This window comes from Miniopterus schreibersii (genome assembly GCF_964146895.1).
Source record: "Miniopterus schreibersii genome assembly, chromosome: 12".
Classification (NCBI taxonomy): Eukaryota; Metazoa; Chordata; class Mammalia; order Chiroptera; family Miniopteridae; genus Miniopterus; species Miniopterus schreibersii.
Genome location: NC_138112.1, coordinates 40,143,150 through 40,168,264, shown reverse-complemented (window position 1 = coordinate 40,168,264; position 25,115 = coordinate 40,143,150). Strand labels below are relative to the sequence as shown.

The window sequence follows — 25,115 nt, the reverse complement described above, 5'->3', positions numbered from 1 at the left end:
GACCCAAGGCTTTGTTCCTAAGGTCAACAGACCCAAGGCTTTGTTCCTAAAATTATTTGATGCTGATAAGAAACTCATTGTCTTCAGGGCTTAATACTTAGGGAGTGGTGGTACAAGGGAGAAGAAGGCAGGTGAGTCAGGGTGCTGAATGAGGCCAGTTTAAATCAGCTATCTGTCTCAGTTTCCCCATTTCACTTGCCAAAGAATTTTCCTAGCTTCTTACTACCCTGCCTCACATCTATCCATCAATTTTCAAAATATTTAATTTTCTACCATCCTTCAGTTCATCCATCAACCTATCCATCTATTCACTCACACTTTCTCTGTGCCAGCACTGAGTTAACCTATGCAGTGGGAAACACTTTTTAAAAAATGAAATAGGTATAAGGGCATGAGGGCCTGATACTATGATTAATCCTAAAATGGGTCACTCTTCTCCTTAGAAGTCTGGAGATGGGGGTGACCATTGAGGACAGGAACTACTATAGAAGGTTGCCTGGAGAAAGACAGGTGAATCCAAGACATGCATGGCATGTATAAGCAGAGGAATCATGACTGGAGCTGTGCATTTCTGATAAGAGAAGTACATGTGAAGAAAGAATGGAAGCCAGGTTTGGAAGGTCTTGAAATGTTGACCTGAGTTTGGACAAGATGGTTTTTGCTAGCGTATTATAAAGCATTACAGAAGACTGGGCAGGGCCAGGAACCCAGCTTCCACCACCCTCTGTGCCCCAGCCTGGGGAGCCCTCCCTGGTCCTGAGCCATTCATTCCTTGTGGAACGAATGCCTGCAATTCCCTCAGTGTGTCTGCCTAAGGTTTGAGCCCTTTATGCCTTCCATATTCAAGAGTATGTTAGTTGAGTTTCTCTGGGCTGCAAGTGATATAAATGTACTTTTAGAACATCCAATCCAAGGGAAGGGCAGGAATAGAGCTGGGCTTCAGGGAAAAATAGAATTAGGAAACAGAACATTATGGGGCCTATGTCTGTCACCTGCCTCTGCTTGTCTCTTCATGTTGGTTTAGTCTTTTTCTCTCTACAGCTTTATCTATGTGGCAGAGAATATGAGTCTTGACTTTTAAATCATAAAGCTTCAGCAACCAAAGATGGACTAACTCAACTCTGTCAGTCCTAAGCCCAAAACTCCTAGAGGAAAGACCCATCAGCCTAGCTTGGATCAAGCATCCACTCCAGGGCCCACAGGCCATGGGGATGGGGCCATGTAAGAGCTAGATATCTTTCACAGGAGACATGGATAAAATTACAGATGCAGGGAAGTATTTGAGGTGGAGGCATGCTAAACAAATACCCCATAGTTGTCTACTACAGCAACCATGAACCCTGGTGCCTAGCATGAGAGCATGAGACCTGACCATAGGAGGCACAGACACTCTTGGCTGTAGACAAGGGGAGCCTGAGGGAAAATGTGAGGTTTTCAGTCCAGACTTTTTTTTAATTTATTTATTTTTAAATATATCTTTATTGATTTCAGAGAGAAGAAAGGAGAGGGAGAAGGAGAGATAGAAACATCAATGATAAGAGAGTCATTGATCGGCTGCAGCCCGCAACTGGGGCATGTGCCCTGACCGGGAATCGAACCCTGATTGCCTGGATTCTAGGTCGATGCTTAACCGCAGAGCCACGCCCGGCTGGGCGGTCCAGACTTAATAGGCAGAAGTCTAGTCTCAGCCCCACCTCTACTCCTTGGCATGGTTCTGATGGCCTTATCCTGGGCCATTTGGTTCTAGGTCAGTAGTTTCCAGCTCCTGTTAGGATCACCCTTGAGCAAATTCTTAAGATCAGCTTGGGTTAGACTGGACTAGGGGGCTGCCCTCTAGGGCACAGGTTTGTGTGTTATCACATCATTCTAACAGCTACTACTAAACCAACTTGTAGGGGCCCTCAGGCAAGGCATGGAGTAGACAGGTGCCACCTTAGCCAGGGACCCATCTGGAGTCCTATGGAGTAGATTTTGAGAAAAGCAACCCCCTGGCCTTATTGTATCCACAGGTCTGGACCACATCATCAAGTTCAGAGTCTAGCCTACAACTAGAAGAATGGGTGAGTGAGGAGTGAGTCCTGCAACAGGCCTACCATTAGAGCAGTTGGGCTAAAATGGCCAAGGATAGGGTAATGATTAATACCTAACAAGGTTCATATCAGGGAAGTCCTGAATGTTATTCAGCCTTAGACAGGGGCACCAGCCTACCCTAATCCCCCTTCGCTTGGATCCTGCTCCAGCTGTGCCCTTAGCTAAAAAAGGGGAGTTGGACTTGGATGCTTCTATATATCCTTTCCCCCCATCTCTCCCAGGGCTAAGCCCCTACGTGGGCATCAGGGAACTTCTGGAAATAAGGAGGAAGCAGGGAGTATAGCAAGGCTCCTCTTTGGCTCCAGGTTAAGGCATAAAGGTTCCTATCCTGGGTAGCTCCTCAGAAACCAGGGGCCTGGCAAAGCAGAGCCTGGAGTTAGAAATTTGGAAGTAGAAGAAACCATAGAGACTATGTTATGGATAGAGAATCGGGTTCAGCATATTTGTTAGTGAAAAGGCCAAGCTGTTGTAACAAAAAGACCCAAGACTACAATGGCTTGAATAAGATAGAATGTTACTTCTCCCTCTCATAACAGGAGATAAAAAGCCGAGGTTGGCAGGGCTACTCCACAAGTCACTCAGGGATCCAGCTTCCTTCCATCTTGTTTCCCTGCATGCCTTCGGGTGTTGTTCTTATCTACATAGTCAAGTCTGGGTGCTGCAATGTCCATAGTCTAGCTTGAGGGAAGTGGGGAAGACAAGAGGCCCTGGATAAGCAACTTTTTGGAAGTAAGAGAGGCAGAAATAGCTTATATCTCTCCTGCCTACATTTGAGAATAGCAACTTGTCTAAAGATATTTGCAAGGGAATCTGGGAAAAATAGTTTCCAGTCGGGCAGCTGTGTGCCCTGAAGGGAGGGGAGAGCAGTGGCTGGGACACCTCCAGCTCTCTGCCACACACAGGAAGGGGAAGCTGCCTGAGATCTGTAAAAAGTGGAGTTAGACTGTGAATCAGGATCCAGGCCCCAGCAGTCACCAACAAGTCTGAGAGGCCCCAGGGCAAAACTGCAGGCTCTGAGGGTTTGAATTAACAGCCTAGGCTGTGGTCCCCCAAACTGTGGGTGGCTTCATCTGTCAGGCCTGGGCACACCTAGTGCAGGCTCTCACTGGTGGCCAACGGTCACCTCCAGCCCTGAGGGGTCTTAAATATTTCTATGACTTACCACAAGAGGTGGCCTGAGCCAGGGGCTCAGCACCTGGCTTGGAGAAGCCCAGGCAGGCTCTGGGTAGCAGCAGCCATGAAGGACTGTGTGCTTCCAGGGGGACTGTTTTTTTCTCCAAACATGTATTATGTGGGAGGTGGTGAGGCCCCTCAGACAGGTTGGACACCGGGGAAGGAGGAGCTCCTTTGGCCTCTTCGAACTTGGAGGAAGAGGTGGGATAAGAGGACCCTGCTAGCGACTGGAAGAAGGAGAGGGGTGCTCCCCCACCAGTGCCATAGACCACGGCCCTGCCTGCAGAATCCAGGACTGCTTCTGAGATGCCTGTGCTGTTGGGACATGCGATCGTAGCTCCAAGGGGACCACCTGCATGTGGGTGTGTTCACTCAGAGGAGCTTGTCGGGAAACAGCCCGTTCTCTGGGAGTGAGTCACAGTGCTCAGCCCCACGGCCAGTCAGTTGGAGTCAACAAAGCTCTTGAACCAGCACTCACCTCAGGAGCCCTTGGGAACACCTAGCGTTCGAGACCCAGCCCAGGATCGGTCCAGGTCTCCAGTCCTAGGTGGACAGGTGACTAGGAGGGCGGGAGAGGCAATAGATGACCCCTAATCATGCAGAGTGGGGGTTCGGGTTGAGATCCTGAAGCTGCAGGTCAGGCTGGGGTTTGCTGCTAGGGTGTGTGTAGCCTCCGGGTGCCCGCTTGGAGAGGGCCTCTGAAGGGTGGGAGCGCAGAAGAAAGTCACTTGGAGATTGGGAGAGTCCCGTCCTCCAGCTGTGGCTCCTTCTCACTGGAGGAGCCGCAAGGTCACCAGCTCTTAGAGGGCTGTGTCACAATCAATTCTCAGAACCAGCTCGTTGGCGAGCTCAGTAAGAGCACGGAGGGAAATGTTCCGCACAGGCCAGTTCTCTTAACTGGGTGGTGGGTGTGAGCAGGACAAGAGCCAAAGCTCAGAGTTGGCTTAGACTCTGTCTGACCCATTTCTCTCCCAAACCAGGGGGCTGAAAGAGAAGATGCAAACTCTTAGAGCGTAATAGTTTTTCTTTTATCCCTGTCACACAAATAATTATACAAATAACTATGTAATTAACTAGATTGCTGTGATAAGAGCTATGGAGGAAAAGCGCAGAGGACCGTGCCAGACTGTAACAGGGAGGTCCAACCTAGTCTTGAGGGGAGAGGCCACCCTGATGAAGGAAGTGACATTAAATCCCAGACCCACGGGGTGAGCGGGAGAGAAAAAACATTCCATGCAGAAGAAACATCACATCTGCAGGCCCTGAGGCAGGCAGTGGTTCAGACAATGACAAGGGCAACACACTGCAGGATGGGAGCAAGCGGTGGGTGTCAATGACGAGAGGTGTGTCAGGAAAGCCTGCTCATGCAGAACCAAGGGACTGGCAGAGGACAGGGGGCTTTCTGAGAGCGATGGGAAGCTATTTCAGGTTTGAGGATTGGTTGACAAAATCTGATTTGCACTTTTCAAATATCTCCTGGCTGCACATGGTGTGTGGAGGCTGGATTAGTGGGCTTAAGGTGGTTGCAGGGAGGCTAGTAGGAAGCTCTTGCAAAAGTGTGCGAAATATAATGGTTACTCGGACTACTGCAGTAGCAGTGAGTATGTGATTAGAGGGAGTATAAAAAAATGACTGTAATTTATTTCTAAATTTTTTAAATAACAAGTTACTTATTCATTATAAGTAATGAAATGATTCTAAAAGTGTCTAACAAAGAAAGGTAATATTTTCCTCTTAACTGTCACCTTCCATTCTCACCTATGAAGGTCACCAGGCTGATAGCCTGAAAGGGGCAGCTTTGCACACCTTTTCTTCATGTGCATCTAAACAGAGAGAAGTTGTCTTTTCAATGGGATGATATTACTTGCTACTCTGCAACCAACTTTTCTCACTTAACAGTACATCACAGACATCCTTTGCAAGTCAGTAGCTATAGCCCTAACTCATGTTTTAACCACTATATGATACTCCACGGCTTGGTTGTATGACAATTTATGTAATCATTGAGTGACACTGATATTCAAATAGTCCAGTTTTCTACCACTGGATGCTGAAATTATAGGGTTCCCCTTGTATAAAGGTGATTTCCCCCCGTAGAACACATTCCCAGAAGGAGTATTTCCAGGTCAAAGGCATATGCATTTTTAATTTTAATAGACAGTGCCAGATTACTTGCTCAGTAACAAACGAGAATATCCATTTTCTCAATTTTTAGCAGATATGAACATTTTACTCTTTAAAATTTTTCTGCCAATCTGATGAATTAAAGTAATGAGAACTTATTTTGCTTTAACTTGCATTTTCCCAACTAATAATGAGGTTAAGCGTTTTATTGGCCACTGAGATTTCCTCAATTTGGAATGACCTGTTCATACCTCTTTTCATTTTTCTCTCGGGCATTTGTCCTTTACAATTTAGAGAAACTCTTTGTATATACGTCATATTTTCCCTTTTACTGATATATATTTTGCAAATAGTTTTCTGCTAAGTTATTTGTATTTTCTCTTTGTTGATGGTAACTTTTACCATCCAAGTTTTAAAAATCGAACCTAGTATATCTGTCTTTTCCTTTGTTATTCTTGCAGTGATCTCCCACCAAATTTATTCATGTTATTATCCAAAACTATTCCATTTTTCTTTTTAAATTTCTTCTAACATTTTCATTTTTATATTAAACGCTCTAGCCCTTTTGGAACATAATCTTTCTATTTAGGGGGGTAGGGATCCAATTTGTTTCTTCCAGATGGATAACCATCTATGGTGGCACCATCTTTAAAAATGACTTTATGGAGATATAATTCACATATACCATACAACTCACCCATTTAAAGTGCATTTTAGTATAGTCATGGGTGAATCCCTACAGTCAATTTTAGAACATTTTCATCACCTCAAAAAGAAACCCCATACACGTCAGCTGTCATTCCCCCTATTACCTCCAGGCCCTGTCAACCACTCATCTACTTTGTGTCTCTGCAGACTTGCCTGTTGATATTTCATATAAATGGAACCACATAGCATGTGGACTTTTGTGACTGCCTTCTTTCCTCTGGCATAACGTTCTCAAGGCTCATCCGTTCTGTGGCAGGTATCAGTCCTTTCCTTTTACGGCAGAATAATATCCATTCGTCAGTTGACGGACATTTGGTTTTCCCCCCACCTTTTGGCTATTATGAATAATGGTGCTATAAACATTAACGTACAAGTTTTTGTGTGGACATGTTTTCAATTCTCTTGGCTATATACCCAGGAGTAGAAATAACGGGTCATATGGTGATTCTATTTTTAACTTTTGAGGAATTGCCAGGCTGTTTTCCAAAGTGGCTGGACCATTTCACAATCCCACAAGCAGTGTCTGAGTTCTGATTTCCTCACGTCTTCGCTGACATTTGTTATTATCTGACTTTTTTATTCTAGTTTCCTAGGGGGTGTGAAGTGGTATATTATTGTGGTTTGAGGTGCGATTCCAATGATGTTGAGCATCTTTTAATATGTATTCCTTAGAGAAATCTATTCAGATGGTAGTACCAGTTATTAATTTTTTTCTCTGAGGAACTGAAATGCAAATTTTATCATATATTAAATTTCTATATTTGGATCTGTTTATTGTTTTTTTGGCCCTCTAATCCCCATACTGTTCAGAGGATGGTGGCTTTGTAGTATGTTTTATTATCTAATAATGCAAGTTCTCTTCAACTTCTCTTTTTTTTTTTTATGTTTTCGTAACATGAAAACGTGAGTCAGATATTTATTTTTCAACTATGCTTCAGACTAAATATTTTTGCAGTTTTAAAAACACTTTTATTTGGGATTCTAATAGAAATTCATTAAATCTCTATATTAATTTAGAAAGGATTTACTTCTTATGAGAATAAGTATTTTCTCTGAAACATGGCTGTCTTTCCATATGTGCAGATGTTGTTATATGTCCTTCAATATGATTTCATAACTTCCTTCAAATACCTTTACCTTTGTGATGATTGTTATTTTAAAATTATTCCTGAGTATTTTATAGTTGTGTCACTAACATAAATTATCTGATTCATTTCCATTTCTAATATATCAGTTTATTTAGGAAAAAACGATAGATTTCTGTCTATTTACCTTGTATTTAGCTACCTTCACAATTATCTAATTAATTCTCGCAGCCTTTAAATTAAATTTTATTAAACTTTTTTGATGTGTAATGACATCTTTTGTAAACAAACATATTTTGTCCTGTTTTAAAACTAGCTATTTGGTCTGATTAGTTTATTTTCTTGTCTTATTGAATTAACTGAAATCTCCCCAAAAATGTTGAGTAATAGTGATGATAATGGGCATCCTTCTTGTTCCCAGTTTCTGGAAATAGCTTTTGAATGTCATGTTACATTTGCTGTTGGGTTTTGGTAAATAGTCGTTATCAAATTGAAGTCGTTTTCTTCTATTTGTTTTGTTTAACATTTTATTAGCAATATTTGCTGAATTTTATCAAATTATTTTTGGCATCTATTACTATAATCATATCTTGTTCCCTTTCTTTGTTGCTGTGCTGACTTACAGTGATCAATTTCCTGATTTGGAATGATGTTTGTGGTGTTCAAATAAACCCTCCTCTGTATAGTGAATTCTTTTGGTGTTTTTCCCATGCCCAGTCAGCTAGTATCTTATTTCAGATTTTGTACTCATTCAAACTGGTCTGTAATTTTTTTTAAATTCCATTTTTGTAAGATTTGGGAATTAAGAAAATGCTCGCTCATAAAATTAATTAGAAAACTCTCAACTTTTCCTCTTGTCTGGAATAGTTTAAATAACATTAAAAATCATCTGTTTTAAAAGTTATATAAAACTTATTTCAATATAATCTGTGGCTTGGGATATTTTTATTTAATTCTTAATTATTATAAAGTACACATAACAAAATTTAACATCTCAGCTATTTTCAAGGACACAATTCAGTAGTGTTAAGTCCATTCACATTGTTTTTGTACAACCAGTTTCTAGAACTCTTTCCATAGAAACTCTATACAGAAACAAAAACTCCCATTTCTCCTTCCCCTGCCTCTGGAAGCCACCATTATACTTTCTGTCTCTATAAATTTGGCTATTCCAGGTACCTCGTATAAGTGGAATTATACTGTGTTTGTCTTTTTGTGACTGGCTTATTTCATTTAGCATAATGTCTTCAAGGTTCATCTATGTCATAACAGGTGTCAGAATTTCCTTCCTTTTTAAGGCTAAATAATATTCCATTGTATGTATATGCCACATTTTGTTTATCCACGCATTCACTGATGGACACTGGAGTTGCTTCTACTTTTGGTTATTGTGAATAGTGATGCTGTTAACAGGGATATGGAAATATCTCTTCAAGATCTTGCTTTCAACCCTTTGGGTGCATGTCCAGGGAGGAAATTGCTGGGTCATATGGAATCTTATAATGTTTTAATGGCAGGTTTTCATTTCTTTTTAAATCTCTTCTGTTCATTGGCTTTCTCGGGATTTCAACTTCTATGCTCAGTTTTGATCATTTCTACTTTGCTTGGAAGTCATCCATTTCCCCTAGGTTTTCATGTTTATTTTCATAGGCTTACATACATAATCGTTATAAGTTTTTTACTTTTTCTGTACCTGTGTTATTATCTCTTTTCTTATACCTAATATTGTATATTTTGCTTTCTTTCTTTTTTTTTTTTCTTAACCAGGTTTGCCTGGAAGGGCTTATCTGTTTTGTTGGTTTTTTCAAAGAACCAGGCTTGGGTTTTAATTTTTTCTTTTAATTATTTTCTTTATTATTTGTTTATTTTCTATTTAATTAATTTCAGAGTTGAACTTTATTAATTTCCTTCTACTTTCTTTTAGCTTAGTTTGTTCTCTTTCTAATTTCTTAGATTAAATACCTAGTTAATTTGCTTTTTTAAATATTAAGAGCATTTAAGACGCAACTATTTATGAAGACTTCTGTTATACCTGTAATAAATACACATAGAAAAAGAAAAAAAAAGGCTTTAAGACTATATTTTTTCCTCTGAGTACAGCTATGTCCCATAAGTTCTGTATGGTATGCTCCCTTCTCTTTTTTTTTTTTTTTTTACTAACTAGATGATTTATAATTCGAGTTTTGATCTTACTTTTGATCCAGTAGTACTTTAAAAGAATGTTTCTTAATTTCCAAGCAGTTTATGCTTTTGGCCTGAAAGGTTGCTTTGTTTGACATTAATAGTGCTCTTCCTACTCCCTCTGAGCTTGCATTTGCTCAGTATATCTTTGCCCATTGCTTTATTTTCAGTTTTTGTCACCTTGTTTTGGGTGTATTTCTTGTAAACAGCATTTGGCTGTACTTTATTTTTTAACTCACTCAGACAATCTGTTTTTTGCTAAGGAAATTCAGTCTCTTCATGTTTAGTGTAATACATGGATATGCTTAGCTTTACTTATTCTTTTATTTTATATATTTGCTACTCCCCCACACACACACTTTTTTTTTTTTTTTTTTTTTTTACTTCTGCTGGCTTGGTTGAAATTCTGCTTTATGTCCAGATTTCTGGTAACTGGTTTACTGAAATAAGACGAAGAAAGATTTGGGGAGAAAATCAAGGGTTCCTTTTGGATTTTAAAATTGACATGTCAAGTGGTCATTTGAAAATGCTGGAGTGGAACTCAAAGGAGTGATCCTAAGTAAAGGTCACATACACTAAGGGCTCTGGGTGGCACCCAGGAGGGAAGGGATTCCAGGATGGCCTAGGACCCAGTGCTGGGACATGTCAACAGCTAAAGTTTGGATGAAAGAGGAGAAGCTGGCAATAAATAAAGATTAAATGGTACGCCCCTGAGGTTAGGAGGAAAACCCAGAGAATGTGTTAGTCTAGGGAAGAAACATGTTTAAGAAGGAAGGAATTAAATGTATTTCATTACCAGCTAAGTGGTCGGATAAAGTGAGATCTGAAACTAGCCCTTTAGTGATATAAAAGTCACTGGTGACCTTGGCAAGTTGTGGAGGCCGAAGCCAGTTAGGAGCAGGTAAGGAGATAGCAGAAGGTGAGAAAGCAAGACAACAAAGGGAAATAGTGAATTATCTCAAGATGTGCAGTCCAGGGAATTCGTATGCTTGCTTGTTTTGGGTGAGACACCAGAGTTTGTTTGCTACTATGGTGAAAGGCCCAGCAGAATGGGGAGACTGAAGGGAAAGAAAAACCCAATGGAACACCTTGTAGGTGGTAGCGGGTGGGCCAGAGCACACACTGGGGGGTAGGGCCCAGGTAGGAGGAAGGCCACGTTCTCTAATGCGTCAGGAGGGAAGGTGCATGTGACCACATGCCTGCTGCAGATGCTGAAGAGGAAGATAGGAGGCAGGAGGAGGAGGGCCTTTCCTTCTGGTGGATTCTCTCATCTCAGTAAGGTAGGAGGTGATGGCATCTACTGAGACTGGGCTGGAACAGGGGGACCAGATGACTGGGGAGAAGAGAAATGAAGGGGAAGTTCAGGAGCACAGGAGAGCAAGCATGGCTTCAGGGGGCCCTCCTGGTGGGGAGGGGCAGTGAGAGCAAAGCCTTTGGTCTTCCTGGCATCGAGACAGTGCTGCCCTTCGAGTCTCCTGCTGAGCTCCACGCAAAGCTGGCAATGGGGCTGTTCCTCTAGTTTTGTTTTGGCCCATCCTTGTCCACACAGCCTTTCCCTTCGTGCCTGTCATGTAGCTAAGACAGGTTGGAATATAAAGGACATACAAATCTCACACATTTACAATAATTAGCCCCAAATTCTGATGCTCTGATTCTCCTCTTCAGGATCCCCCTCTCCAAAATGTTGTGAGGCCCTCTAGGAATTGCTTATATATTTAACCCATGTACCCTTTGGACTCTGCTATTGAGTTCTGGATAAAGTCATTTTCTTTTTAACAACCCCAGGGCTGGGAGGTGGGGCTGACAGGCTAGAAGTTAGATGCCTCCCATGTAATTAGAGCTGCTGTCCGATGCTCTTGCCGTCTTGTTGTCCATTCCATGCATGCACTGCTGCTAGTGCCACAAAGCTGCTGACCCAGGCTGCTTTGGTCCTTCACAGCCCAGCAGGGAGATACCTTTTGCTTCTAGCAACCAGCTCTTTCAGAGGCAGATCCCAGAGCAAAGCGGTGGGGCCTTTCCTTAGTGATCCAGTTCCTCATTTGCACCACTGCCCTCTTCTTCCTGAAGTGCTGGTCGGGAGTAGGTCAGGCCCAGCTTTGCCCTTCCAAACGCCAGGCCTTGTGGCTCAGTCTAGTCCCCCCATGAAGATCTCCTCTCAGGAACCTCACTGTCTCTCCCCCAGATTCCCTGTTGGGAATCTTAGTCCTTAGAGTAGGTCTGTCCCTCTCTGAATCTAGGCTGTGGATGGAGTTCAGTGTCTTTCGCCAGGGCTTGTGGTCCCATATAATTCCAGAGATGGGGCTGGGTATCTGTATCAGGATCCCTGACCACTCTAGACTGGTTAAGCTCTCTGAATTTTCTCTTTATGAAAACCAGGAGGCTGGTCTTCTAAAAGTTCACACAGGCCTTTGGTGTGAGTGAGTATGGGAGAAGGGGCAGCTGGGTGCTCACCCCTCAGGCTGGCTTCTCTGACTGTGAACTCTGGCCAAGCACAGATACCCAATGGCAGGGCCATACTAGTCCATGTGCTACCTTTGTGTCCTCTCTGAGTGTGTGCAGTTCATGCCAGGCATATGGCTTGAAGAGCAAAGAGAGGGCAGAATTTCAGCCCCCTTGCCCCCTTGGCCAGATGCCCTATTGCAGGGAACAGCTGGCACCAATCTAGGCAGTGGCCATGTGTAGCTAAGCAAAGAAATAAACAGCATGAAGATCCAACTAGTGGGTCTCCAGAGGAAGCATATGCCTGGGTTCTGGTCCCATGCCATCTGAGATGCTGGGGGGAAAGATGGCACCCACAAGGGTCTCTCCTTCTGAGCCTACATTCTTGTATCTAAATCCCTCTCAGGTCTCTGCAGCTCCCATTTTTTCCAGGGACCCAGTGTAGGTTCTTGATATCATATCTGTCCCCTGACTCCAGAAGAGAGCTAAAATCAGACACTCAGGGTTGATCTTATGTCCCAAGACTGAATGGAATAATCCAGTCTACTCAGTAACAAGCCTTCCACAGAGACACCCACTTAGAGGAACACTGGGGAGCCTTTTCCTTAGAGGACTTTGAGAGGTGGGCGAGGGCTTTCTAAGAAGAGGGATGCTAAAAGAAGAGACCGTGGAGCAGGAACCTGCAAGGTGTGTTCAACGACAGTAAAGCAGTCCCGAGGGGCTGGAATGTAAGATTTTCGATGGTCAATAGATATCAGTTGAATTGAAGTGAAGGGTAGTGGTGCTCACAAAGACTTCTCCAGATCTCACGAAGGGTCTGAAATGATAGAATAAGTAGTTAGAGCTTTGTCAATGAACAATGGGGAGCCATGGGAGATTCTTGAGTAGGAGAGTAGCAGGGTCGGATCTTGGCACCAGGAAGATGACTAGAGGCTTGAGCAGGATGGTGAAGAGGATTTGCCAAACCTGTGCCGGGCATGGCTGTGTTCAGGGCTGGCGGGAGGCTGAGAGCAGCAGGTCTGGGAGGTCATTCTGAAGAGTACCTCTGAACGCTCCCCTTTTCATCACTGAATTGAATATAATTCATTCATTCAATCATTTCACAAACTTTTCCAGATGCTGTGTGTGCCCCACGTGCAAGGATGGAGAAGGGCAGGAGGAATCGGGATGAGTCCTCCCTCCCCCTCCCAGCCTTCTCTCCACCCCTCAGTCAGAATGTGTTTTTATAAGTGGGTGCTTGGGGACAGCATAAGGGTGACAAACTGCGCCTCCCCCAGCAATTAAATTTTTTAAAAAGCTGCTATGGAAGGAGCGAATATTAGTTTCCTGATTTATAAAGCCAAATGGATTAAGCTCATTCATTGCCTGAGGAAACAAAAAGGAAATCTTCAATACCTCTGTGCACATTGAGAACAGGAACAATGCCGGTCTTTAGAAAGCAGAAACCTAATTTGGGGGAATCAATTACCCTCTGTGTCCCTGCTTCTGTGGGCTCTCTCACTCCTCTCTCTCAATAGAGATTTCCTGGGAGGTAAAATGCGGAGAAGTTGGTCAACCATAGGCACACAGCCTTACAGACAGAGGCGAAGAACTAGCCACAGGGTGAATGGAGTTGGGCAGGGGTGCGCCTGGGTGTCAGGCACTTGTGGAAATGTGGGGGGAGGGGTGCAGGGGCCCAGGAGGGCTTTGGGATGAAAGTGGAGAGTGGAGGGAATATTGGGATGTGCAATGAGAGGACCAAGGAAGGGGGTGATGGAAACCTTGGGTTTATAACTGGGGAGAGGAGTAGCACCAATGGGGGGGGCAGGACACTGTCCAGCCTGGCTCTGTAGTTACCCGCACGCCCTCCCGCTCCTGATCTTCCCCGGTTCCTCTTCTGTGGGCTGCACCTTCCTGCGTGGGTCTGAGCATGCAGGGGGCAATGGTGGGTCAATTATGAAAAAAGAAAGGGGTAGGGGCGCCTGGGACAGTAGCCCCGGAGTCCACATGCAGAAAGTCACACACTGAAGCGAGCACTCACACAGTCTCATACGTTGCTAGGCTGGGTCTCAAACCCTGCCCCACGGTACCCAGGCCCAGAGTCACATCCAGCCCGGCGCACGCATCCCGGCCTCCCTCGAGCGCACGCGCGGAGTCCCGCACTGCGCCCCCAAACTCCCACCCGCAGCCGCGCACATTCCGCCACCCCCGGGCTCCTCCTGGGCTCTCCACACAGGGCCCTCGCTCTGGCATGCGGACACACACGCACACACACGCACACACTCGCTCACACGCACACACTCTGGCTGTGCTTTTGTGTTTTGTCAGAATTAATGAGAAAAGTTCCCGTGCCCTGCGGGTAATTAGTGTCCTTGGAGTTAAATAAGCTAATGGCGGGCACCTCTGGCCCAAGCAATTATGTTTGTGTATTGAATAATTGATTCAAAGGGGGGGAAGGGCCGCTAATCAGATCTGAGCATAATGAATTGATTTAATTAACAGGGGAATCTGAGGGGCCCTGGGAAACGCGGGCTCCACTCGGCTGGGGCGAGCGCGGCGGGCGCGCAGAGAGGACGGGAGCGCGGCTCCGGCCCGGCTCGGCTCCGGCTCGGCTCCGGCCCGGCTCTGGCTCCGGCTCCGGCCCGGCTCCGGCCCGGCCCGGCCCGGCCGCGGCAGAGGCTGCTCGCACTGCTCCGGCGACCCCCGCGGGGCACAAGCGCCCCGGCCCCCGGCCCGCCCCCACCCCCCCGCGCTCCGGGACCGCGGCGCTGAGCTCCCTGCGCCGCCCGCGCGCCCCGGTCCGTGGCCGCGGCTCGTGGGGCGCGGAGCCCGCGCGGGGCCGGCACGAGCAGACTCCGAGCCGCGCGCCCTCCGTGTCCTCGGCCCGTGCCGGGCTGGGGCCGCCGGGGGACCATGGTGTTGGACCCGGAGGCCGGTAGGTGCCCGGGTCGCGCGGGGCGTGGGGCGTGGGGCGCAGGGGAGGGGCAGTAGCGCGGGCCTGCCGGGGCCACCCCGCTCCGGGCGGCAGCGCCCCCTACGCCGGCCCCAGCAGCTCGGGCCGCTGGTGGCTTCCCGGAAGCGCGGCGACTGGACATGGGGGGGGGAGGGGGGTGACTAGGGTGCCAGGCTCAGCCCTCGAGGTTCCTCAGCGGGGTTGAGACGTCCCAGCGGCCGTCCCAAACCAGCCAGCCCCACGTGCTCCGGGCGGGAACTTTCTCACGGGCTCTTGCAGCCTTGCAGGCGCAAGAAGCTCCTCTCCGACGGGAGCTCCCCGCGGTGCCTGCTGATCCTCAGTCCCCCAGCCTCCCCGGGTGTCTGCACGTCTAGCTTCTGCACAGGGCTGCGGAATGGCTCCCCCGGGGGGATACCCAGGCACCTGGGGTTGAAGATGCAGTCACACCAGCATGGTCCTGGGGTCCCGGGGGTCTGCAACTTACAGCTGCTGATGGATGACACTGCTTCACCCCTGGCAGGGCTGAGGAGGGCGCTCAGCACCAGGTCCCCACGCCCAGCGTGTTGGGACGTGCCCTGCTGCTAGAGTAGATAGGTGGGCCATATATCCAAAATATCAGGGGCAGATTTACCTTGAAGCTAATGAAGTTTAAGCTCCCAGTCCTTCACTGGTAATCTTGTATTCCTTTTCCTAAAGGTTGCCCCTCCCCCCAACTGCATAAGAAAGTTTGGCTCTCAGGAAATCTGGATCCAACCCTGGGTCCAACTCACACCCTTTCCATTCTAATTTCCAGTCTCAGGCCAACTCACAGCTCTGCTAGCCGGTGAACCATCCTGGGGCTAGGGCAATTCCCTAGTGCCTGGGAAAGGAAGCCCTGAGTCAGAAGGCTGAGAAATTAGGGGCTGGGAGGCAGCTGCTGGTCTGCAGGGAAAGGTCTGGCTGCCTGGCCTTTCTCTCTGGCTCCACTAGTCCCTTGTCCTACTCAATCACCTCCCTCTATGGTGATCAACTGCCCTGGTTTGCCCAGGACCAATTGGTTTGAGCACTGAAAGTCCTGCATCCTGGGAAACTGCTCAGTCCTGGGCAACCAGGGACAAGCCAGCCTACATCCACAGCCTTCTCAGAGCTGTTGTGCGGGGATGGGTTGAGCCTTCATCAAGGGGATGGGAGAGAGAGACTTGTTTTCTGGGGTGCAGATTTGGCCTAAGCCTCTGCAGGGCCTGATGGATTATAACTGCAGCTCCTAGAAGGCCTGTCCAGGGCTTCCAGAAACCGAAAGAGGAAAAGTGTGTACTTCTCCACTCTAGCTGGTTGCAAATTTCTCTGCATGGGCTGCTTTTGTGTGAGTAGAGGGCAGAGCAGAGAATCTGAATTTGGCCAGCAGGCATCCTGATGGTACAGCAAAGTCTATAGGTTCACTCAGTCTTGTCAACTGTGGTAGCCACAGGGAAGGGGTCCTTGTCACTTTGAATTCCTCTCCAAGTATCACTTGTAAAAACAGCTTATAACCCCATCTTGAAGACAGCTGCACTGTGTTGGGAGCAGGACCCTCAGGTGGAGGCACATCTGACAGCCTCCACTGAAGAGTTCTGGAATATCTGGTCTTCCCAGGCCCTCAGGCACCAAGTTTCCCCTGCCCGCTTCCCACCCTCAATGCAGGAACCCTTCCTTAGTACTTTCCTGCCAGGTGCAGTGACAGACTGCTAGGACCTGCCAAGAACTTTGTAAGACAGCCAGTAGCAACCCCTTTTTCCTCACTGTAACCTTTGGGGCTGATCAAGTAGCTTCCCTCTACTGTTCTCAGAGGATTTCAAGGGCATTTTGGAGCACTCTTGGCAGTGTCCAAGTGAGTACATGCTCATCACCTGTGGAATGTCACGTGCAAGCTACCTCCTCCAGCCCCAGGGAATCTGAGGATTCCACCCTGGTGTTGTGGGCGTGCCTCTGGAGGTAGGCTGGTGGGAGTGAGCATGGGCACAGGAGTTACCTGCCTGCCCAACAGTGACCCATGAGCTGAGAGGGAGGCCACTGGATGAGTGAGGCTCATGTCTGGCTCTGTCAGCCTAGCAGGCCCCATCCTAGCCAGGAGCTCTGGTCATCCAAACCCTCAAAGTCTCGCTGGGTAGCTCTGTACACTAACCAGAAGGCCTTTTTTCAGAGATCAGTGTGGCAGCTTAGTGTTCAAAACTGGGGGTGCAGAGAGAACCACCTGTGGGCACAAGCAGTCCTTCACACTCAGCACCAATCCCCTGCTAACATATCTAACCTGCTTCTAGAGCCCATTGCTCAGCACCTCAGGCCTGCTCCAGTCCCTGAGTTGATGTACAGGGCCTCTAACTCCCCAAAGGGGTGCTGCCTGTGTGGCTGCTAATTGGGTACCTTGGAGGCTGAGGGAGCTGGGAGTGAGACAGAGTTCCAAGGACAGCACATGGACAAGACAGTGGGAAAGTGGCCCCAGCTAGTCGAGTCCTGGCTTGTGAGTCAGGGCCAGGTCCTGGAGGTAGTAGTAAACCAGCAGGCCCTGTAGAGTGAATGCCTCCAGGTCTCCCAGAGGTGTCTACAGCAAGAAGCTGCCCCTTGCCAGCCTGTCAGGCCCATTGCTTGCTGCAGTGCCTGGCCCCCAGCTCAGGCTGGGGTGAGGGGTTGACACTAAATGAGCCAGTGGCAGCAGAGCCAAAGCCTCCCTGAGACCCTCAGGGTACAGCTCAGGTTGCAGTGGCAGGGGAGAGATCAAGCTCAAAATCCTGAGGGACAGTCAGGCTGAGCAAAATGATATATTTAACATCAAATATACTCAAGGACTATTAGGATTAAGTATTCAAGATGAAGGGGAAAGCGAAACCCTCTGAGCTGCAGATGAGGCATCTCATTAGAAGCAGCCTCTCTCCTGTTTTCTCAAAGCCTGACTTCCCTGCCTAAGATAGAGGAAGAGGGGCTGCAGCACTGCTCCCGCTCCCCCATTCCTCACCCCTGTCAAGCACCCTGCATTGGGCCTTCCAGGGCTTAGGGGGAACAGCCTGGCCTCCAGGTCTCCTTTGTACTCAACAAACCCCCTCATTGTCTGGGATGCCACAGTTTACAAAGCACATGCATATACATTATGCCATCTGATCCCCACAGCAACCTTGGACATAGAAGAGCAGGTCTCCCAATTCACCAGCAGGGAAATTGAGGCCCAGAGGGAGAAAGTGATTTGCTAAGCCAGTAGGCAGAGATGGCATGAAATCCCAACTGGTGGCCCTTTGCCCCTCCAGAGACTTCAGCTTCCTTTTCCTTGCCTGGGTCTAGTCCTCAGAAGTGACTACCAGGATAGAGCCTTTGACACATTTGTCTGGAGCCCTCCTTGGGCTGGAAAAAACACACAAACCATTTAGAGTTCCATCCCCCCCTAGAACTCTATCAAGTAAAAAAGTCCTTGGTTATTGAGTGGCCTTTCTGGAATAGGCAGCCTGGGCACCATCCTCAGGGCTCTGGGGAGAAACAGGGTTCAGGAGGAAAGGAGCTGGACACTGTCTCCCTTCCTGCCTTTTGAGTTACAGAGCAAGAATTGTGAACTCTCTAATAGCAGGAATCTTTGCTTTGTTCACTGCTGTGTCCCCAGTGCCTTAAAATAGTGCTTGGCACATAATACATGCTCAATAAACAGTTGTGGAATGAGAAAAGCTTTCATTGCCATGCTACTTGCTCCAAGAGAAGTTGGATCCCGGTTTTTATGGAATCAGGATGCCCTTGCGCGGGGGCGGGGGGCGGCTGCTAGAGTAAAGGTGGTCCTGTGAGACTCACAGTGGGAGGGTTTGTGCCCTGTACAGGGTTAACTTTGCCAAACAATCCAGGAAACAATCAGAACCCCCGGGCAGAGCAAGTAGGATGAGAGGGTAGGAGGTCAGAGAAAGATTGCCCTGGCGGGAGGGGAGCATAAATCAAGGCTGAGAGGCTGGGAGTGACAGACAGACCTGTGGTCCACGACAGATCTCCAGGTTGAGGACTCGAGGTCCTGCCTGAGCCGAGCCAGGCGCCAAGCTGGAGCCTCGCGGCCTGCAGGTGGCGCTGCGGAGCCGGGCAGCCGCGCGTCTCCACTCCCCATTAACCCGGGAGGGAGGGGGGCCTCGGGAAATGTGTGCATTTATTCAGTAGCAGGAGTGCAAACCTCATACATTGAGAGAGAAAGGCAGCGGGAGACGGCCGCCGAGATTCCCCCATCTCTTTGAATATAATTTTAGATTGAGATTCAGATTAAATCCGAGGGGAAAACACTTTATGAGGCTGAAAGCTGTGTCGTTGCCAGAGCCCGGGTTATGAGCTATCAAATGCAATTACATTAAGACAGATTATACTGGGCAAATTGAGCCATTTAGAAGGTGAGAATCAAAGAAACGGCTCTGATCCTCTCTTCCCCTTCTCTCTCCCTCGCCCTCTCTCTCTCTCTAAATTGCAGTTCGTAGTTCCTTCAATTCTGAGGCACAAAAGTAGGTGAGACTGCTTTTGTATCTGCGAAGTGCTCCACTCCTGAATGTAATTCTAGCTGAGTGCAATCTAGGTTAAGAGCCGGACAAGCGGGTAATTAGAGCCCGCTCGCTGCCCGAGGATCGGCCGCCCCGCCGACGCGCGCCCCGAGTCGGTGCCCTTCTCCCGGCCGAGCCGAGCTGCGGCTGGACACGGAGCGCCGGAGATGATGGTGCTGGACAAGGAGGACGGTAGGTGGCCGGCGGGGGTCCGACGCCCGGTGCCCCCCGGCCTGGCGCGGCGGCGCGCGGGAACGCACACGCCGGGACCCGGCGCGCACCTGCCAGGCTGCGCGGGGTCGGCCCGGGGAGCGGCGCGCGGGGGCCGGGGCCGGGGGCGGGGGCCGAGGGGGCTGGGGAGGAGGGCGGTGAGTGCGCCGGGCTGCGCGCTCCCGGGCCGGCGGCGGCGGGCGAGCTGCGCACCCGCCAGGTGGTGCTCCGCGGGAGGCTCGGGCTCCGGCGCCCCTCGGATCCCCGCGCGGCGGCGGTTCGTGCCGAGCGTTTCGTTCCGTCTTTGCGGCTGCGGCTCTCACTGCAGCCATCGCCCTCGCGCCGCCGCGTAACCCGAGAGGTGCTGAGCGCCGGGCAAATCAGCGGCTTCTAGAAAATCGGGCTCCAGGGCTTGCGGCGAGCCGCGCTCCGGAAGACGGCGCCCGCCCTGGGGTGCCAGGCCGGCTGGACCCTCGGGGAGCCAGCCGCGCGCAACTATGACTCGGTGAGAAGGAGAGGTGCCTCCCGCGCTGGCCCACTGTCTCCCCGTCTCCTGAGCGCGGCAGCGGGAGTTTGTCCCCGAGGAAGAAAGTGTCCCGCGACAGGCTAGCAGCACTCCTGCAGGAGTGGCCCGCGAAAGCGGCCTGGACCTGCTGGGGTCAGGATTCTCAGGGCGCCTCAGAGCTCGGAACAGAGGGGCCCTGGTTGCTGGAGGCCACCAGCAGGTGGTCCCTCATACTCCAAAGGCTTCCTGAGTGGGAATGCCCCGCAGTGAGTGCCCTGGTGTGCCCAGGAGAGGTTGGGGAACCCAGCCCCCTTGAGGGTAAAACCAAGGGGGTGCCCTGTGAACCAAGCACAGCCCCCAGGGTCAGAAGACCATCCCCTGGCTGTCCCAGACCCTCCTGCCCTGTAGGTAAGGGTTGCTCAGTTTGTTAGTGTTGTCGGGAGATGTAGGTGTATGTCATAGATGACACGCAGGCTGCTACTGGTAAGGACCTGGAAGGTGGATATTCTGTGAGTCAGAGGGACTTCTCTCAGGGCGACTGTGGTGGCCATCCTCTGACTTCTAGTGAGTCTCCACTGGGCTGTGCCCTCTGCCCACTAGGTCAGTGGTGCTATTGACATGGTCACTCCGTAAAAATTCGAAGGTAAGTGACTTGCTCAAGGTCACACAAGATGTTCACTTTGCTGGTACCATGTGCTGATGCCCCAGACTCCCCATGACCTCTGAGACCTCCCGGAGGGAAGGGCACTTAAAGTGTCTGCCCTGAGGGTTGCACGTGAGGAAGCCCTATGGCCAGTAAACCTGTGAAGGCCGATTCTCAGTATGTGTGTAGTAAGAGATAAAGAGGGAACTCAACGCTTCTGGCCAAAAGAACCCATTTTCCAGGGTCTAGCTGGGGTGTGACATCCATTTTCAGTCAAGAGTATCCTCTTTTCTCTTCAGGGACCCCTCCCTTGGAGCCCTGTGTGGGCAATCAGAGGACTGGACCGCTGCAGTTGTATATAGAATGAAAGGAAGACGGGATCTGGGCTCGGGCCACACAGGGAGAAAGGAGGCCTTAATTTAGCTCCTTTTGTCACTACCTGTGTTATCTCAGACCAGTCAGGATCATCTCTAGACTTCATTTTTCCTCTTGGTAAAATGATGGGGCTTGGAGAAGCCAGTGCAGGAGGTCTCACCTTGGCGACTGGGGATACTCTCACTATGGGAAGCAAGTGGAAATCAGGATATGTCTTTAGCCGCAGTTATTTGGCCCAAGCCAGAAATCCAGGAGACCTGGCCCTCTACTTGAGGGCCTCAGGCAGCGAGATTGGTCTCATGCCAACAAGATGGCCCCACCACCGCCATCCTGAGTCTTGGAGCTAGCTCTCTGTCCAGGCACCCCAGAGTGCCTTGGGCTCTGAGATACTAAAGGTTTTCAGATGAGCCCTGAGCGGGAATGGCTCTCCAGAGGTCATTTTAGCTAGTCTCCTGCCTCCAGCCCACAGTGCGTCTCAATCACCCCAAACATATGTGTTTCCTCTAGTCTCCACCAGACCTGTGGCATGTGGTGCCCCTCGGTTCCCCACCTTGTCCAGTCTAAACAATATGGTGCCCACTTTTGTTGATGCCAGTGATCTCTGGGTCCCATTACAGTGCAAGGTAGGCAGACAGCCGCAGTCCTGAGGAGCATTGGATTCTTGTCCTACTCAGCCCAGAACTGTCCTCCAAAAGTAACCTTTCTGCTCACATATCCACCCTCCACTCCCTGTTCGAGCCTGTCCTCTCCTGGTTCCACAAAATCTTGAAGTTGGCACCTTGAATTGGGGGAGGGAGAAAGGCTCTGGATGCACACCTGCTCCTCTAAACCTGCTGCCTAATTTCTTCCTAGCACTTATGCCCTCTCAGCAGGTGGCCCTTTGGGCTGGGTGGCAGCACTGGCCCCCAAGAAGTGTGTTCTTTGGGGCTGAGTCCCTGCACCCTTTGTCTAGCTGCAACAGGGACTCAGGGCTCTTATTAGCCACCCCGAAAGCCTTTTCTCCACCTGACAGCATCTTGTCGGAAGCGGCCGGAGCTCCTCTGGTTGAAGTCGGGTCTGCCAGCTGCCACGGACCAAAGCTCTTGCTCTGCTGGGCTGCTGGGCTTTCATGTTGCACTTCTGAAAGATAATAAAATATCAATCGCTTTGCCGTAGCAACGGGTTTAAGAGACTTTCTGAAGTATTGAATCGTCAGAAAAAAAATTTTTTTTGCTTTTAAGCACAGTGCATTATTAATAAAGTAATCCATTAGGTCGAGCAGTAAAGGGCCACCACAGAGAGGAAAGATCTGTTTTGCAAACGGTTAAACTTTGGGTTTTAAGATTAATTGCTTTCATTTGGACGCTTGCTCTTGGCCTAGCCATTTCCACTTTACTGGAACTCAGGGTCCAGGCTTTCTAAATGCTGTCGGGCCTGCCTGTCAGCAAAGGGAGCCTAGCTCCCACTTTTCTGGAGAAATAGCCCTTCTTTCCCTGACATCTGTGCTTGGACTGGCACCAGGCTGCGGGCTTTCCGGTGAGGCTTGCAGTCCCAGGGGAGCAAAAGGAGCTACCGTCCTGAGCCCCAGGAGTCACATTAGCCCTCAGGCTATTGGAGAAGGGGCCCATGAGTAGGGGCAGACAGCAGAGGGTCTAAGCAACCCCAAGAACAGTGAGATTGGATTGTGGCGGAGTGGGCAGGAGAAGATGCTGAGGACACCCCCTTTGGGGTCCTGGGGTGTCCCTAGGCTCATGCTGGAGAAGGGTGGGTCTGGGTGTAAGCTGCCTCTGCAAAGACCCAGTGGAAGGCTGGGGTGACCACAGGAAACAGCAGGCAGGTTGTAGAACTAAACGCCAGACGTGATTCCTAGAGCATTTTTAATAAGTAAAAATGCCTAAGGAGAGTGGAGCTGGCCTGAGAAGGACCAGACAGCGAGTCTTCAATTGTTAATGACTGCTGTGAGCACAGCCTCCACAGCCGACTCGGTTGATCGTGAGGGCAGGCTCTTGGCTAAGCTCGGGTGCTGAGCTGCAGGACCTCCTGGGATATCCCATCATGGTCTGGACCACAGAGGGTCCTGGGGGTCCTCTCCTGGCAGAGTGTGGCCAGTACCTGCCTGCCCCTGGAGTGGAGGCAGAGACCCCAGCAGGTCAACAGGAAGGTGGGTTCCAACTAGCACTGTTGCCTCCTAAGGCCTGGGAAAGGCCTTGTAAGGCTGGCAGGGTGGGGACCAGGCCTGGCACTCGGAGGGTCTCCACCTGCACCTAGATGTCAGCCCCAGCAGCAGCCACCTCCTCACTGCTGGAAATGAAGCACCGCAAATCTTGAGCATCACGTACAGCTGTTTCCCCTTCCTGCCCAAACTCAGCCAGGCAAGAGTCTGTAAAGATGGGTCTCCCCCACCCCCTCCCTGAGCCTTGGGTTAAGAAGCAGGTGCTTCTCTCTGTTCCTCGCTCTTCCATTCACTTGCCCACATGGAGCACTAAGGGGGGGGGGCAGGGAAACAACATAAATTGGTCTGTCGTCCAGAATCCATGTCTCACTAATGTACCCAGATTAACTCAACTGTAAATTGTCTCCTTGGATGGCGGTGTCTTGCTAAAAGTTTCCCATATGATTCATGATTTGGATTGCTTTTAACGGCTATTGGCTAAGCAAGCTGGTGACTGTACAAGGTGATGCAATTGGCATTAGTGAGGGGAGGCACGGGAGCGTGTAATGCAGTCAATACTGCATTAACTACTGATGCCCAATTACAGGGAGTGGGAGAGAGCCTTTCAGGAGCATTAGGACTGGGGGAAGCTGAGATCACTGGCCGCTGCTCGCCTAAAAGCTTCACCCTTTGCGTGCCGGGGTGGCCTTGGTGCTGGCTTGGCTACTCACTTGGCCTCTGTGGCCACGAGAACCACTTTTCTCTCTTGCTCTCTCTCTCTCTCTCTCTCTCTCTCTGAACATGTCCCACAAAGATGCTTTTAGCACATGGAAATGTGCATTTTCCTAGGCCTGGGGCCTGCTTCTCACCCCTCTCACCCCTCTCACCCCCCACCCCACCCTGTGTCCTAGAGTCAGACTCAGTGGCCGCACCCCCACTTCCATTCAAGGAGCCCCCCAGCAGGACAGAGAGGAGGTCTATTTTGGTCTCTCTCCCTTGGAACAGATGAATGATTTCCAGCCAGTATTGGCGGCCGACCCTCTGTGGTCACGGGTGAAAGAGAAATGAGGTTCCGGCTCGGTGTAGTTGGGCTGCTGGCGCAAGGCTGCTGGGGTTGGGAAGTGGCCATGGTTGGACAGGCGGGGCCTTCTTTGAGTAGAAGGCAGAGCTGTGGCGGTGCAGCTGGGGCGGCTGGTGGGGGACTGACCCAAGCCATGCTGGGGCCCTCAGCAGGCGTGAGCCTCTCCAAGCTGCATCCCATCCAGGGCAGAGCTACGCGCGAGTAGCCAGGAGGCCAAGGCTATTGTTCAGATCTATCTCCAGGGGCCAGAAAACCTCCGAAGAACTCTTGATCAGGGATGTTAGGAAGATAGAAAGGAGTTAGGGGAAAAAAGTAGAGAAAAGGGCATGGGGACCCCAGTGTGCCAGGTACTATTGGACTGGCTGCCACCTCTACCATCCTGCTAAACTCTGTAGGTCCAATATGTGATTTTGTGATCCATGCCCGCCCAACATTGAGGCTGCTTTGCCTATATGCCTTCTCATCTCTGCAATGAGAATAATCACATCTAATTGGCTGGAGTGTTATCAGGATTAAATAAGGTAATGTCCATGTACATGCTTGATAAACCAGGGAGCCTCATGCCTACGTGAGGTGACATTGCTTTCTTCACAGCTACAGTATGATCTGAGATATTCCTGTGCCCAGTTGGTGCCTTGCTCACTTCTGGGCACTGGGGCATAACTCCCCATCTTGCAGTTAGTTTATCTGTCATGGCCACAATCACTACTATCTAGGAGGCAGGCTGGCTTCACTGCTCACCACTGTGCAGATTTCCAAGGTGATTAGCATCATGGGAAGAAGCCTCAAGATCATTCTTTATAAGGGAACAGTTGAAGCACAAAGGGGGCAAGCAAGTTGTCCAGATTTATGTAGGGAGTTGTAGCCCAGAGCTTCAGCATCTTTCGGGTTCCATGTTTAGCTTCCATGCCCTCTGCCCTGGCCCCAAGGCATGA

The 25,115-nt window shown here is 49.5% G+C and overlaps 1 protein-coding gene across 5 annotated transcripts in view; it reads left to right on the top strand.

The window, feature by feature from the left end:
- Positions 1 to 3,731: 3,731 nt before the first annotated feature.
- The window catches only part of LMO1 (LIM domain only 1), a 46,887-nt gene continuing 25,503 nt past the window's right edge, over positions 3,732 to 25,115 (top strand). The window contains exons 1-2 of one of the 5 annotated variants that reach the window (XM_081154424.1): positions 14,591 to 14,715; positions 19,169 to 19,427. In XM_081154424.1, coding sequence (XP_081010550.1) covers positions 19,403 to 19,427 — 25 coding nt within the window. In that variant the 5' untranslated portion in view covers positions 14,591 to 14,715; positions 19,169 to 19,402. Of the gene's footprint in view, positions 3,820 to 14,590; positions 14,716 to 18,883; positions 19,428 to 25,115 lie in introns of those variants that run through there. The other 4 variants (XM_081154426.1, XM_081154427.1, XM_081154425.1 and 1 more) reach the window with 4 other exon arrangements.